Source organism: Charadrius vociferus, unplaced genomic scaffold (genome assembly GCF_000708025.1).
Source record: "Charadrius vociferus isolate BGI_N301 unplaced genomic scaffold, ASM70802v2 scaffold218, whole genome shotgun sequence".
NCBI lineage: Eukaryota > Metazoa > Chordata > Aves > Charadriiformes > Charadriidae > Charadrius > Charadrius vociferus.
The window spans coordinates 4,213,008-4,230,708 of NW_009650084.1; the positions used below are offsets into that span (position 1 = coordinate 4,213,008).

The following is a 17,701-nucleotide window of genomic DNA, read 5'->3' on the forward strand; positions in this document are numbered from 1 at the left end:
GCCTCTCTTTACTTTCCTTGAAATGTAATCTAAGACATCTGTTTTATTGACTTGAATCTCGAAAAAGTACATGTTTTGAAGCAGCAAGAATTTTGCTCTAGAAAACTTTATTTAATGGAAAATCTGGAGGATATTCCCTCCTCTGACTATTTAACACATGGTCTTCTCCTCACATCCACCTTCCATCTTTTCTCTGTCTTCAGAGAAAACTCAATATAAGTGCAGAGAGCAGAATGAAAGAAGCAGCCACCATACAGTGTCACAATATCACTTAGAATCAGAGTGAATGCATACCATCTTGAAAGAGAAAACAGAAAACATATGGGAGATAAGGGAAAACTGTGCATAAAATTATTGATTGGCTCCTACATTTTATAAATTTTGTAAATTTTATACATTTTTATAAATTTCAGAACAACTCATGTTAGCTATCATTTGCAATACAGCCTTTTTAAGCTGTAGACTTTAGAATAGAGGGATGGTAGTAGCAAGGCACTTTGCTTGGTTGTGAACATTCTCTTGGACTTTATGAGGCAGATTGGCCTTGTCCCATATGACCACACACACACACAAAACCTGTTGATGCTTAGATGTGACTTTTATGGCATGATTCACAGTAGCTAACAGGTTGGTTATACGAGGTGTTATTATTCAAGATTTTGCAGTGTGGAGGGTTTTTTTTTTCTTTTTTGAATTATTTTGACTTGGAGCAATAACATCTGCTTAAGAAGGAGGGCTGCATTTTGGCAGTGACTATGTCAACACAGGAAGACAAAGGTAGTATTGCACCAATGTCCTCAAACAAGATCTTCTACACCTTTTTTCAATGAGCCATGGTTTGCTGAAGCCACTTTAAAGACTTCTCATACATGCAGTTAATCTACACTGCAGAGAAATATTCCAGAAATGAGAGCTATTTATCTGTCTCATTATGCCATAGTTTATGCGAGAAAGAAAGAAAATATTCTGTTAATGCTTGAGAGGAGGATGTATTGTTTGCTAGGTTGCTAGGTTGCAAGGCTGACATGGGAAAAAATGGCACAAATATTTTCTATTTTAATAAAAAATATCCTTTCTTCATTTTTTAAAAGAAAATGTGGGAGTCTTACCTTTATTTTTCACAGATACCTAGGGATCAATTCAGCTCAGCAACTGATATCATGCAATTCAGAACAGATGTGAAATGAGAGGGGGGAAAAAAAACAGGCAGAAGCAATGTTTAATTACAAGAAGAGCAGAAAGAAAGGAAAATAAAACTGCCGTCAAAATGGTCATATACAATATATTTTGTATTTCAATAAGGTAAAAAACAACTGCACCATTTACAGGACATGAAAAGCTTAACATAAATGATGTAATATATTTTCTCCATTCAGATGAGTAATAGTCATTTTCAGTTTATACATTGAAAATTGCATAGAAAAATACTAATAGAGTACAACTAATATTTTAAAATGTTCTATATGCAATACTTTTAAAGGTGAGCGCTTATTGTGATTATAAATCTTGGGGTTTAGCCATTGATGTCCCTTAAAAAACAAAAAATGTCTTCTTATCAAAGCACAGTTTATAAAGTGTGTACCGTACTCAAAATGCAAGCCAATATGTATTTTCACTGATAGCTTCAGGACTTGTTCTGCAATGCGTGTTTTAAGACTCTGGAAATCAGTATTTGAGATTTGCTGGGAGATAGAACAGAATTCCCAACCAACCAAAACCTATATTTGCGGGGACATAAGAAGGAAAACTGGCTGATCAAAGGCGAAAATATCTGCTTTGCTATTAGGAAAATGTCAAGAAATTTCAATACATTGCAGTTCCAAATCACTGGCTTCTAATATTTAAGCTACAGAAGTCACCTTTCACTGTCATTGAAAGAAAGAAAAGCCTTTGGACTATTCTGGATCTATTTACTCTGTTGGGTCAGCCGTGGGACTCATGCGAAGGCTGCTGAGCAGTGAGTGGTATGCACAGATTTCCTCTTGGGTGGCACATCCTTAAGCATGAAAGGAAGATTTCTGTGCAAAACCTTTGGTGCCTAGAAAGTCTAAAATGTCCAAGAATGGTAGAAGAGGTTATTTGGGGTCTTTGTTAGGAAAGTCGGCATTTAAATCACATCTGTACTATTACGCAATAGTAGAAACGGACTGCTCTCTGGGCTACCAGCTGGCCCAGCACCGTTCATCTGTAGACATCTACATTTTTTCCTCTTTGTCCAAAGAACAGTATGGCCATATCAAAACTGCTTAGTGGGTGCAGTGCTTGGAAAAGCCTTTTCCCAGACAATGGCTGGGCATTGTACAGCAATGTAGGAGTTACAGGAAATACAGAAGCATAAGAACACATATCTGCGCATACCACTCACTGCTCAGCAGCCTTTGCATGAGTCCCACAGCTGACCCAAAGGAGTAAATAGATCCAGAATAGTCCAAAGGCACAGGCCAAAGCTGTGGAGGCTGTGGGCTAACAGCTAGGCATTATGGGTGAGACTTTTCTAGTACTCAAATCTGGCTTTGACCCTTTTTTTTTTCCCCTTATCCAAAAGGGATAAAATTCCACCTCAGCTGCACTATAAGTAGTCAAGCGTTAAATTGGTGCTTTTCCATGATGTTTACTCCTCCAGCTACTCAGACTGTTCCATGTCAGTTCTCAGGCCTGAAAAAAAAAAAAAAAAAAAACGGGGAAAATGGAGGATCTTTGTGGGAAGGGCTGAAGACCAGCGTCTCCTATCTTCTAGGCCAGCTTTCAGGATGCCCTGAAGATTTTACCTACTAATTCTTGGACGTCCTAGTGGGTTCTGCAGAGGTGTCTTGTCCCACAAACCTGAAGTTTCTTTTGAAGAAACCAGAGCATGTGGGTAGGAAGGCTGATAAGTATCACCATCTCACCCCAAAGTGGGATATGACTAGGTTCGTATCCAGGCAGAACTCTGAAAATCTTAGTTTCCAGGTAGCCTCACTGGCCAAAAAAAAACCAAAATGAGGACCAGCATATTAAAAATATCAATATAGATTGCACACAAGGTTGAAAGGGGCTGCAATAAAAAGGATATGGAGTGGGAGACAATTATCTGAGAAACAGATCTCAGGTACAGGTACACTCATGCATTCTTTAAAAATCTGAACAAGAGTTCAAAAGCAATTTTGAGCCAAAACTGCGGACTTGTGAATCAGAGCAAGAAGATAATGTGTAGGAACTGAGATTAGATACATAAAAATGTTCACAGAAGCCTAGGATTGCATTATTTGCTTCTGCTCTTGAATAAATATTTATTTCCTGTCTTGCTTAAGTAGACACTTGGGTTTTCTCATTTTCTTGTTACCATGTATGGTGTGCTATTCAATACACTCCCTATAAACTGATGTACATTTTCAAATGTGATTCATAAACCAACTTACTACTCTTAGATCTATTCTATGAAGAGAAAATGGGGATTCATACTGAACAGATCTACAGTGTTAGTGATCAGGAAGGAACATCTGTGAATATTTATCTATTATCAGAGCCAATGTTCCTGTCTCCAACCAATAGACTATGCTCATTGACAAGTTAAAAATAGAAAAAACAGTACTTTATTTCTTTTATTGTTGCAAGTGTCAATATAGAAACTGAAGCATTAAAAATGTGGTGGGTGATATAGTCAACACCAGGAAAACCACTTGCTGTTTAGAAGTTTATTTAAGAACAAAAAGTACACACGCTGCCCAGTCTTCCTTCTCATTAATCATTTACTGTGGATAAGAAATCTTTGTAAGCACTTAAAATTGAATTTGTAATGAACAAAATTGTATTCTACAGAATGAAGTAGGCAAAAGCTGCTATAAAGAGACAATCATAAACCATAGATTATTGATAAAGGCTTCACTTTACCACCTAGCAACCTTGCCCATACCTGCCACCATTGCAACCAAGCTGAGATAAAAGTTTTGTGATTCTGGGACTAATACATTGAAATTAATTATACAACTTAAGATGCTACTGACGCTAATAAAATGATAACTGATGAGACCGAAACATAATAAATCAAACCAAACTCTCAGTTTTATTGCTCTTTTCAGGTGTCAGTTTTTGAATTTTCAGTGCTTAAAAATTTAATCTCAGTTTCCTTTTTTATTAAAAACAGGTCTAGGAAGAAGAAAAATAATCAGTTGACCATTGTTTTTCAGTCTGTTATATAGGAAAGGTAGTTACTAAGATCTTCAGATATTCTGAATTAAAACAAAAAGGATTTTTTCACTATATAACAACTTAGCAAGTATCTAGCTAGTAAATTTTGTATTTCAAAACAAATAAGTGAAAAATAAAATGGCAAACAAGCAAACCTCTCTGTTCTCAACCATACAGGTTTTTCATCTCCTTTGTAGTCTTGTGTCCAACCTATTTTTGTATGATCACATGTGAAAATTTTCTGGGTCCAAAAGGCTAGTTTAATTCTTATGACAAAGATCATTGCTCAGAAAATGATAGGCAAAAGAAACTAAAATCAATGTGCTCATTTTGCTGTTCTGTTTAAATTATGATAAGAATTGTAATAATCGCAGGTCCTGCAGCCATGGCTACACAGCATCAGATAACAGCATCTTTAATGTGTTACTTTTAGCTCCCAAATGTAGACATCAGTCTTCACTGTTGCAGATTTATCCCCTAGTCTACAGCTGTTGGTGTTCAGAAACCCTAATGTGTGTTTTAAGGCTGCGGTCTGGATAAGGTTTTATTTGAAGGGAAGCAGCACCATCTATTGCAACCTGATAGCTTAGCTCTACATGATATGAATAGCAGAGCTGGCCTGAGCCCAATTTTAAACTCTTTCTTGCACTTGCTTTCATAAGCTTTTCCCAAACCAGCTTCAAATGAGGTTAGGATCTCCGTTTGTATGTGATAAGGGACAGGGACAGGGGTGTGTGGCATGTGTGCATGTGTCCAATTAAAAGGCGCATCTAAGAGACATATCTGTTTACAAACTAAGATAAAATAATAGCATAAGCATAGACCTGACTAACTGTTGTTTTTAAGTGACTTGGCTGGAGTTTCCATTTCTGAAGTGGGAGGATAGTCAAAAGTTAAGAGTATGTTTTACCCAGGTGATATTCTCTCAAAATTTGCTTTCTGAAGCAGCATTAATGTAGGTGTGTAGTACAGTATGTTCTTTTAATAATGACAGTGCTGTTGTCATCCATCTATACTTCTGGTTCTTCTTTTTTTCCAGACTGTCTACAAAGCCTGGCTCTGTTCCCAGTATTTTGAAGTCACACAGTTTCACTGCAGCAACAGAATTCCTTGCAAGCAATACTGTTTGGAGGTTCAGACGAGGTGTCCCTTTATATTACCAGACAATGATGATGTCATCTATGGAGGACTATCAAGTTTCATCTGTACAGGTATAGTATAGAAAAGCTAATTTCACTTGTTTTCAGAAGTCTAAATGTGAAAGAGAGCGTGAATAATGTTTCTTCCATTAGCTCTAACTATGGGAGCCTGAAGGTATTGCTCATCACAAAGATTTCTCAGAGGTGCTAGGGTTTGAGCCCAGATTTAGTAATGCGCATTTTGCTACAGCTTGACACAGTCATTAACTTTACAAAACAAAATTACTAGAAGAAATTTGTTCTAGTTATTTTTTACGCTTAATGATTTGTTGAGGATTTTTGTTACTCTGTGTCATGCAGCACTCAGAGAAATGAGATTCTGTGTCATACAACATTCAGAAAAAGTGAAAGGCAAGATCAATTTTTAGTATATTCACCTTTGTTTACCAGCATTCTTGTGTCAGATAAACGAAGAATCTGAGGCATAGCATTCAAAACTGTGCAGCGGCTCTTGGAAGGTAAATGTCAAAGAAAGGTCTTTCACCAGGGAAGAGTTTCAAGAATCAGTTGTTCCCCTGTGAAGAACTGATCTTTTGGTCTCTTCTTGAGTCTTGCTACATTCTGGGAGTATTTTAATTTTAAATGTTCGTACTAGTATAGGTCTATGCATCGACTGATAAAATGGTTTGGTTCCTTTTATATTCCATTCTGCTTCAAACATTGTCCCAGAATGATCCAACCAGAGATGATGTGGTAAGCAAGAAATACCTTTAGTACATCTCAGGTACCTCAGATACTTTTTTCAGGACTGGATGGGAGTCATCCACACAAAATTTCAGCTTATATCAATGTTATCTGCAGATTTCTGGTGCCTAGAGTATCATCTGAGAATCTTGAAGATATTTAGGCTACTTATTCCCACTAAGTGGGTAAAAAGGCATTTCAACACTTAGAGCGCTTGACAGCCTGGTCCAAATATCTGAAATTAGGCAGCCTCCACCTTAAATTAGGGCTGCACTGTAAAGTTTGATACTAAATGGGTTGCCCAAGCTGAGCTAGTTAAAACCAGAGCAAAATATAAAACCCCATAAATGCTCTATACCATCTCAGAGGCACGCATAATGTCTGTGGCAACTCACATCACCTTGTACACTGTGTTTGGATTTAGGGGGTTTCTGGTAGCAAGACATTTACCGTATTTCTTCTTGAAGATTACACCTATTGCACACAATTGAGCAATACCAATCTGTATGCAAAAGACAATATAATGAAATGCAAGCTGAGTTACAATTTGGTAGTGATCAATAAAGCAGTGGTGCTTAGCACTTCAATGCATTTTGTAAATATTAATAGCCTTCCAATATGCATACATAGTAACCAAATGAGCATTATTTTCCAGTCTAAGATAGGACAGTAAAAGCTGAAGTGAGCGACTGAGGACATTTTTATTTACAATATGTTTACAATATGTGTGTGTGTGTGTGCATGTATATACACACGTGTGTGCACACTTGCACAAATACACAATAGCAAAGAACAAACAAACAATAAACAAAACCATCTTAATAATTATTTCAGAAAATCTTTTAGGAAATACATATCCACCTCTTCATTTTCTCTGAGTTTGGGTTGAAAAGCAGATTTAGGGGAGGATTAAACTCATTTTATTGCAGGTATTAGTAGTGTGGGTATCTACACATAAACTCTGTGACTAAGCTCTCACTAGAGTCACTGAAGACCTGGGGTAGTCAGTAGAGCTGAGAGCTATTTAATTCAGCCTAAGTAGGCATCTGCACTCCGTGAGCTGACTGGCTCTCTACGCCCCTCTAACAGTACTGGATACACTCTATTTGCTGTAGCTGCTGTTAGTCACCAAGGTCTTACTGCAGACACTTAAAATCAGGGTGACCTGAATATCATCTCAGTAGTCCACTAATATTTGGTTGAACTTTGTGTCCACTCAAGTCAAGACCCTCAGCACCAACAGGGCAGACCCTGTGTTCACGGACCCATAGGAGTCAACATGCTGACACTGGGCAGTTGTGTGCCAGAGAAGATGCTGAGGAGAGGTACAAGGCTGCAATTCAAACTTTGTCTGGAATACAGCCCATTGCCGCTCTCTTATTAATCAGCATCTCACTGTAAGAACACTTCCTGACAATAAACAATGAGCAATTAGACTGATATCTGCTGTGGGACTAAAGAATTACACTTCTCTGCAGCTTAGCAAAACCAGAATTATGTAATGCAAAGTACAGCGAGTTCAACAACAGATGAAATGCTGTACCTCAGCATAGCTTGTGGCTTGACAGTTACCTTGACCTCCTTTTGCCAAAAAGCAACCGAAAGCAGTATGCCCACATCTTGAGGGACCTGTTCTGCTACACTTTCTGTGAGCTCCTGTCTGGCAGACGTGTTCTGGGATTTCTGGCATGGGTGAAACAGATGAGTCAGGTCAAAGGTATTTCTTTTCGATATTTAGGTGTTACAGCTGGTTGTCTAGTGTCTCCGTTCAACCTAAGTTCACTGTGAAGCTGGTCACCACTGAGCTCTTCTACAGGAAACACAGCAGGAGCAAACTTTATGTTCAAGAATTCCTCACAAATGGTAATTTGTCATAGCCCATCACTCATTTGGATTAGGTTTGAGTATCTCTGCTGCTCCTGACTCTGATGGTATCCCACAGAAAAAAATGCTACAGGTCCTTTTTTTAAAAAAAATTACTTATATTTTCAGAGAAATCCAGGAGAAACTGAATTAGGTTATGCCAGTATGATATTTTTTCCTCCATTAAACTAATGTAAGAGTAGCTGGCTAGCTAAGAAACACTGTTAATTATAAAACATTGTCTGGAGAAAAAAAAGGAACCCCTCTGATTATAGGATGATCTGTCTCTGAGAAATGTCAAGAATTTGTGATTTCTGATTTTCTTTAATAAGGTTTTAGAAGCAATAGTTTTTTAATAAGGGTTTTCATTCCTTCTCTCCATGGTAACAGACTATTTCTTCAAAGGTCCAGTAGAGATTTAGGTTAATGGAAAGACAGAGGATTGATTTCTATAAAACATTTCAATACACCATGGAAGGCAACTATCAGGAAAAGACATTTTTATTTCATGTTGGCTACAGCACGGAGTTCAGGATGTATATATAAATATGATATACTGTTTTCCAATTGCAGCTAGATAAGAGGCTGGGGTGGCTCCATGTCACCCTCAGCACTGGGAGCTGCCACGGTGCTACTGAGCTGCCACCTCCATCCTGCTGCAGTAGTGAGAAGGGTCATGGAGGCACTGCTGGAAACAGGGGCACGGTGGCATCAGTGGACAGGGAACCCACATGCTTTTTTTTTTTTTTTCTTTAAGGGCAGGAATTTCTCGAGATTGGAGGCTGTAAAAAAAAAAAAAAGTACTGGAGGCTGTAAAAAGCAATAACAGAGGTTTTATCCTTCCTCAGGAAGTCCATGTTATGAGAAAAGAGCATAGGACTGACTATTTTTTCCCCAAGAAAATTTTCAGTTGTTGTTATCTTAGAATTCCTTAATAGGTGTTTTTTAAAATGCTTTAAAAAAGTAAATATTTCTACATGTAGAGTCATCACAGGGCTGGAGCCATAATTGTGGCGAAGAATCACACATGGTGGGGGTGTACTTGCTCTTTTGCGGTCCTTTGACACCATCAAAGTAAAAGAAAAGTTGTAGTTTATAATAACTTCTTGGAAACTCTTGAAGGATTGGTATAATGAATAAGAAGTATTCTAGCCTGAGGATATCTTACTTGATTACCCCCAATGAAAGCAGATAGATGTTACACTAGTTGTGTATCAATGGAACTTGCCTTTTGTAGAAGTGCATGTGAGGATGTGGGACAACTGCAGTGCAAAAGAAAGTACTTGGGAAATTAATCAAAACAATCAGAATCACAGTGTGGATCTGATTATGGAAACTTGTGGTTAGCTACAAAGATGTTTGTGTTCCCATGTCCCCCCTTTCTTCTAGGAAATAGAAGTCCATCTTTCCATCAGGCTCTGTTCTGGAACACACTGTTTTTCATATTCATTAAAATCGAAGGGTTGCTTTCAGTTTAGACCTTCGAAGTTTATATCCATATAACTGAAGTTTCCAGTGGCTTCATCTAAGGTTTCTTTCTGCAGCTCAGATGTCTAGAATTGGCCGTGTAAAACAGAATCTTATTTAAGTGAAATAATAGTAGTGTTTAGGCATACATACGCACACGGAGCAGATTACCGTGAATAAGTCCCATGCACAATTCCAGGTAAAGACTTTTAATTATGACTCCTATGAAAACAGTGTGCATACCAGTGGGACTGTATTCTTTCATAGATGTAGTCATCTTTTCCTTTTTTTTTTTCCCAGTGTGAATGGAAGATGTAGATTTCTTTCACAAATGCTCTTTGAGTGAGAAAAGAGAGCAGAAAGATGTATGAGTCTACATACAGAGCACTGGGAAGAGACTGGTAATATTTCACAACACCTGCTTTGCCCATGCCTCCCAAAGTAATGTGGTCCAACAGCTGGACTGGGAACTGGCCCAACCCATGAACTTCTTCTGGCTTGCTGCCATCTCCCAAAGCAGAGAAAGAGGATGCAGGGGCCATAAATATTTTCTTCACAGCCAAAACTGTCCATTCAGGCCTTCAGTTCGCTCAACCCAAAAGAACATGAGAGCTCGGTTTCCACCAAATGAGCAGCAGAGGTGCCCAAAGGGAGGGGAGAAAGGATCACCTCTCCTATGCACACATGGCCCTTCCCTGAGCAGCCAGGATATGCCATCAACACAAATGCTGCAGTTGCATCCACATTAGCAATCCAGTTCAGGAGTGTACTTTTGAAGCAAATCTCCTGTTCATACTCCTTGCTGTTTGACTTGTGCAGGGGAGAGTTCTTGAAGGATACAAACTGGATTCCTTTGGATTAAACTAAACTAGAAGGTGTGCTACAGGACCATACATAGCACATCCCATCCACTAATGCACCTTTGGTCTACAGAATCAGACTAGAGCTAGAGTGAGGTAAAAACCGCTTGACTGTATTCAGGGTTGAGATGAGATACTCAGCACCAGCTGTTTCATTATACAAATAATAAATAAATAAATTTAAAATCTTCTTTTGCCCAAAACTGCTTGTTACTACAGACATAGCCTATTCTGGCTGCTGGGAGAACAGTCTCAAAACTTCTGTCCACGTCTCAAGCCTGGAACACTTTACAGTGCAGAATAAGGGTTACCTGTGTTGCTAAGGGCTTTCTTTGTACTGACTAAGATTACAGTGTCTTTGTGCCTTGTGACATAACAGGGCCACCACCCAGCAGCAAATACTAGGCAGGAAATGCCAGCCACATGCTCACACTCTTTATTTGTACAATAGATGTCATGGAATTTAACATAGCACGTGAGTACCTGCTTGAAAGAAAGGAAGGGAACACAGTGAGCAGCAATAAGGCAGAGATGTGTTGCCTTAGCTTCTTCCAAAACCCGCATGGCACCCTGTGTTATTTCCTAAGAGCAGTGTCATCAGAACGAGTCTACTGCCACCAAGAGGAGAATCAAATTTGTCTGCTCTCCTTTGCTGAACAGAGTTCTGATACCTTTCAACGTAGGAGAAAGGGGAGAGAAGAGGTGAGAGGACAGGTGATTCAGGTGCTTTGAATCACTTATATCTTTCCATTCAGTTGGTATTAATTCCGGCTTCTAATTTCATGTGTTGCATTTAACATCTCAGTTGCTTGGAATGCATGATGTGAATATTCTCCCATACATTAATTTTTGGCAAATATCACTAACAAATGCTAATGTGATCTATTCAAAGTATCACTTCCTGAGAAACTCCTCCTCTTTTAAAGAAGAGTAGTCAGCAGAAAGGAAATGGTCAGTAATGCTTCATAGTGCACACACTAAGGTTTCTAAGGAAGTAGTGAGAATTGTTACAGAGAATCCTTACCAATCTGTAGAAAGGGCTTGCTGACTAACAAAGCTCAAAAAAGGTATTGGGAACAATTCTTTTAATTGCAGCTTCTTCTCAAGGGGCAGATGTATGTCTGGGTTTCACCAGCAGGTTTAGCTATAAAGTGTCTGTTTCAAAACAGATGCCCTGATTTCAGTGCAATTTGAAAAGCAATTTCCTTGAGAAAATGTGATATATAGAATGCATCACAATCTATCTTTTCTTTATAGAACAATTCAAGAAAAGAAAATCTCTAAATTTAATCCCCTTTATGTTTTTCTTGGCAAAGTCCAAAAAATATTTATCCTTGATCCAAATTTTTACTCTAAAAATAACTCATAATAATGTGTCATTTGCCTCCTGCCTACATCTCTTATTAGGTCCTAAAATATCAAAATATTAAGCTAACTTAGACAGCAGGACAAATCCCATTTATGTTTGACAAGCATGTTTTAAATCGTTACTTGCTATGGATCTGCTTACAAGGAAAATTTGACATGGTTTTGCAGCAGAATCTGTCAACTAAATAGCTCTTCTTTTCGAGTCCAATGTTATTCTAGTCTTGAATATCGGGGCTTTCCCATGAATGCGGTCCCATATTATAATATGTTTATTAGCCGCAGATGTTCTTCTCCTATGAAAACAACCCAGGCAATTAACCAATTGATAACCCTGAACTTTCTGTGACAATACAGTACTTAGATATGTATGACAAATTTCTTTCCTATCATATCAAAGCAGTAATTCCTTTTAATCAAGAATTGTACATAATAGAAGCAAAATTAGAGGATGGCGGTGGGGAAAGACACATGATTATTAGAACCAAGTTATCTCACACTTATCCTGTATCTCAACATAGCAGAGCTGAAAAGGTTCATTGTATAGCCTTGAGAGTCACTGATTTGTTTATTCTTCTGGCTTGCAGCAACTCAGTCAGTTTTACAGGGACCACACTGCTTTACACTGACAGGAGGAAATTGGTCCTGTACACATTTTAGGGGAAAAAAAGCCATGCTTGGTGAAGGAACACAATTAATATTTCTTGAATGTGGATGCACGCACAAAGGAAAATGTTCCAGAGGTAACTAACTGAAATAGTCACCATCATATAGTGACAATACAAAATTAAAACACAGCAACGCAGATCTCATCCAACATTTGGAATGGAGTCTGAAATGGAAATTAGGCTTTCAAAAGAGGTGAACAGCTTTATTCACCAGTTTAAGAATAATCTGTTTGACTAAAGAATAATTTATTTATCTTTAAGCCTTCTTCTACACTTAATTTTATTACTTCAATAATATGAAGGGTATAAAATACATGCCTAAACAGAAGCATCATAATGTGTCACAGACACAGCAATTTAGAAATTGAGAGGACCATCTGCGTAAGATCAAAGAGAGCTGGCTTCGAGATCAGATCTAAGCAGTGAAATCTAGTCATATAATACCTAATGTGTTCTCTTGCCTTCTGTAGTTGGAAAATGTTAATACTGAAATCTCAGAAAGAGAAATGTCATGCAGAGTGTTGGCATTTACTGGTACAATGATGTCACTGCTGGATGGATCAGTCTTGGCAGACATTATTTACTTTGTGCTTCACAATAAAATGGAGCATTCAAAACTTCTGGTATACTACATCAACTTAAGGTTTTTTGTTCTAGTTCATGGTCTTTTCTTCAAGCACAAGAAGCTTCATATGCCTCTCAAAATAATCAGAAGTCTGTGTTAAAAAGGACCACAATTTAGAGTTATGCAGAAAGCAAATGAGGAAAAGAAAAACATAACAAAAGATCTGCTTTATTTCTGTGGCTTTCCAAAGACTCATTCAATGATGACGGCAAATATATCAATTAGACCAGTTTCCTTTGATGGTGACTGGAAGATGCAGAAAACTATGGCTTCATAGCACTTTCTGTAGCAAAGAAACCAAGTGGGCCAAGCCAGACCAACTGCTACAGACACAGATCCAGCTGCAAGCATGACACATCCTGACATTGTTGGGTGAGATGTGGAAATGCAACCACCTCTTTTGCATGCTGGTTCCTGTGCAAAAGAAGTGCAAGTGCTCAGGCAGAAACCACAGCATTCTTTGAGTTAGCTGGTGATCTCGCTGATCAGCAGGCCATGCATCCGTAGACAGTCTTTGAGATTTTAATTCTTGTATAAGAACATATTTGCACTTTGCTGTTTTTCCCCCAAAGCTGTTTCTGCACAAAGTGAATACGATGCTCATGCTGTCACTCGTTTTTCTTTCAGTATGATTCAGCTGAGCAGGATACACGGGATTTATCTACAGTCATGTCTGCATTAACATAATCTCAGTCAAATGATTAGCCTTAATTCTTGCATCAGCATTAGTAACATGCTCCCTACAGATATAACTGCTGTGCTGATCATCAAAATGTTATCTGCATGTGAAAAAAGTATCTGGTTACAAAGCAAAGAGATAGCTTCTACATGACCTCCGTGAGCAATAGCAAATCTGTCTGGAGAATGGTGCAATACCAAAAAGTATCCTGGCAAATTCTAGATGCTTGATTAAGATCAAGGTCCAATAACCTCCATATGGACTAAGATTTCTGCTGGTGAGATATAGGTGAGTGCTGGGAAGAGTTGGGAAATGGAGATCCAGAGCTGAGAATTTCAAGTGAAAAGTGAAAAACAAAGTAGATATTGAGCCAATAACAGTTGGTAAGTTAGTCTCAGAAATATGCTTACCAAACTGTTAAGTAATAAAAAGTAATGATGTCTACAAACTGAACTATAAATACAGAAGAGGAAGATAGAAGCCTTGGTGATTTGGTGGGTACAGGTATCCTTATAATGAACTTTATGTGCATGTAAAATACTTTCCTACAAGAACAAAATAGGGTTTTTTCTCCGTGTTTTTTCAAGGTTGGTGGAGACAGCTTTCCAGGGTTTCTGATAAGTCATGGATTTGTAACTGTCTGACTGAATAGACTGATTAGATCCAAGGGGCCAAAACTGATATAGATGGCTACAAATGAGTACGCGATGAAGCACAGCTGTAAAGTTTGACTACTTCAGTACAAAAGCTCTGACTGGATCTATCCAAATGTTCAGCAATTGTCATATGAATAGTTGTTCTGTAGTTAATTGATTATTAAATATCTAACTGGAAATTCAAAACCTAAATTCAATTGCTGAATTGAAATAAAGAGGAAATGTAATTTTGCATTAAGGAACAAGCTGAATGCAGCTTTGAATGTGGAGTTGCCTTCAATTTATTTATAATTCAGTAAGTGCATATGAACTATTTAAATACCTTTTGATTGCCAAGTTGTATACGTAGGCTTTGATTTCAAAGTCAGTCTGGGTTTTCCTATAACAGGAAAGGCAGGAAATACAGTTTGAATAGTAAACAAGCCTCAATGGGATCAAAGCATTAACCATTCTCTGTGTCCTTTCAATTACCACTAATAGTTTGAGCGACTGCAGTCATAGAACAGATCATATAATTACCTGCTTTGGGAGGAGCTTCCTGTATGTTACCATATTTAAAAACACACTTATCCACACAATCACCAAAAGATGGGTCTCAGAAAATATGGTGTTAGCAATAAGATTGCTTTATTATATTTGCGATAAACAACTGTCCAGAAGTTCCAAAACGCAACAGAGTTTCTTAAAAAACATGAAGTGCATTCGGTGATGATCTGAGAGAGAATAAATAAATTTCAAGCATTGGTATGCTGCCTTAAGTATCTCACTGCATAGGTGCAAAAATGGCCTGATTTCCCACAGAGTAAACCTTGCCTTTACACAAAATCAATCAAGCACTTCTCATTCCTGTATCTTTAAAAACTTGTTTGAATCCAAAAATAGATGCAACTTTACTTGGACTCATATGTAATACAGTAGACTGTTATGTCAGTTATGTAAAAAAGTGCCAGTCTAGGTTTAATCTGCGTTTTAACGTGCTCAGCATACCTAATGCACTTTTTGTCTAGTTGTAGATCAATATTACAGAAGTAGGAACGAAAGTGTTCAGTTTTATCTTATTTTAAGCTGTGCTGCTTTTCTTTACAAGTTATTTACAAAATATTGGTAGTCTGGTGCCTGAACCTAAGAATATTACACCTAAACTTGTAGGCATTGCTTTTTGAAAGTAATATAATTTCTGTGATGCTTTAGACAAAATGTAATTTTTGTTCCAAGAAGCAAAGTTAATTTATAAATTATAGCAATTATTGGCTGAAATTAGCTGAAATTAGCTGAAAGCAGCTAGCTTTCAAAGTCTTTGTCTTAATATCTCAACACAGATAGGGTTTTTTTTAGTAAAACCTAGCAATACCATTGAGTAATTATTTACTGCAACATTTATTCTAACATAAGTTTAAATGGAGGAAAGGTCCATTGTGTTAGATGGTCTTGCATTTGACCATTAGTTGAACAGGCTAAATTAGGTTCTTTTAAGTTATCAGAAAAGAAGATATGTGAGAAGTAAACAGAACACACTGATTGTGTTAGTCTCCTATATAGTAGTGCAGACGGTATTAACAATTTTGAAAAAGACAGTTGTGTCTTTTGGAAAAGACCGAATTCCGTTAACTGTTTGAGAACTGATAATCAGATTAGGCTGAGTAACTTAGTAAATTTCTAAAGACAGAAATAGCCTAGTTGTATATTCAGAAATATCAAGAGATTGTTCTCACCTCTGGGATATGCCAAAGAGAACATCCCGGCTGGAGAATTCATCTGAGGTAGGGTAAACAAGTAGACTCTGAACAGTTCTGTTTGGAAGCTGTTCCTGTGAAGCTGTTGAATCTGTGTTGGTTTGACAATCAATATTGCCGATATTGTCAGTGTATCAATTATTTGTTATTTAATGACTGTCTTTTCATGGACAGTGATATTACTTGTATGCACTTGCAGACTGATGAAGAATTTCAAGAACCTTTCAAATTTTGTGTGAATGTCCATTTTGATTAGTTGTGACTTCATTATTGGTTGTTACTTCCCAAAAAACAAAGAATTCAAATATCCTTATCATTCGAAAATCAATAATTATTTTTTAGCACCGTTTCTTTGCACAGCCATGCTCAGTGTCATACTTCTGTTGAATGATCTTTTGATGCTGCTTCCTGTCAGACGACGCATATCCCTTCAACAACTCTAATTATACAAAATGCAAGTGTTTTGAGGGCCTCAGGCTAACCCAAAGATGTGGATTTGATGGCTTAGACTAAACTATTGACTGTTCCTTTGACCTACCAACTGCGGCCAATCTTTTTGCGCCTGATGTTTATTTTTATTGTGTTTACCCTACAGGGCTCTATGAAAACTATCCAACCAATGCAGAACCAGAATGCTGTGATGTCAGATGGGGACTATTATCAGATCACCAATCCAAAGGGACTATAAAAACAAGTGGCTCAACAATTTGTCACAGGACATCGCTCACAGTTTCATCAGCATCAAGACTGTGTAACAGCAGACTTAAACTGTGTGTTCTTGTATTAATTCTCTTACATACAGTACTTACAGTCTCAGCAGCACAGAACTCAACAGGACTGGGCTTTGGAAGCATAACAACTTTGGAAGATAATTCAACCAATGAGGAATAAAAGAAAGGATTCATCTTATATGGTAGAAACACAACAGGCCCAAATGACTACAGTCAAAAATAGCAAGGACTGAGTGCCCTACCCTCAGATCTCTTCTTGAATGACCTTTTGGTTAAAATGAAAAGAATGGGCCGCTACCCAAACAACAAGGACACGTGAACACAGCTTTTTATTGACTAAAAGGCTGTATGGTGACTTAAATTTCTCACACCATTTTATACACTGTGTTTTAATGTTTGGAGTTTCTTTTTGTTTGTTTTTTGCACTTGTTAATACAGGATTTTATTTTTGGGACGGTTTCTCAAAGCTAAATTAAGTCTTTTCTCTGTCGATATATTTCTAGTCATTGTGTGTGTTCATCTGATAGTTCTGTCTTTTATGTCCTGTCAGTTTCTATTAGAGGAATGACTGCTATGATTCCATGACATAGCAAAAAAAAAAAACAAAACAAAACAAAAAAAAACACAAAAAAAAGAAAAAAAACACAAAAAGAACACAAAACAAAATTTAAGAAAAAAAAAGAAAAAAAAAAGAAAAAAAAAAGCAACCACAAAAAATACCCAAACAAACCTAACTGTCCTCTTACCCATGGGAACCATTCATCTCCTTTCCCCTCCCATCTCCCGTTGCAGACAACGTACATTTGCTTCTGTCTGTGTAATCACAATGAATGGGTACACAATTCCAGTGTGCCTCTGCCACTGTTGCACAAACCAGTTGACTGAGCAAACCCAAAAAGGAGCATGAAGGGGGTTCCTTTTAGCTGAACGAACAAGTGCTCTCCTTACAAGGTGGGATCGGACAGTTAAAAAATGTAAAGAAATACATAACAAACTGTTGCTCC

The 17,701-nt window shown here is 37.6% G+C and overlaps 1 protein-coding gene across 1 annotated transcript in view; it reads left to right on the forward strand.

Moving 5' to 3' along the window:
- The window catches only part of FAM155A (family with sequence similarity 155, member A), a 503,516-nt gene extending 486,614 nt beyond the window's left edge, over window positions 1-16,902 (forward strand). The window contains exons 3-4 of the mRNA XM_009892160.1: window positions 5,207-5,378; window positions 16,562-16,902. Of these exons, the coding sequence (XP_009890462.1) occupies window positions 5,207-5,378; window positions 16,562-16,857 (468 nt within the window). The 3' untranslated portion in view covers window positions 16,858-16,902. The remainder of the gene's footprint in view (window positions 1-5,206; window positions 5,379-16,561) is intronic.
- The last annotated feature ends 799 nt before the right edge of the window (window positions 16,903-17,701 follow it).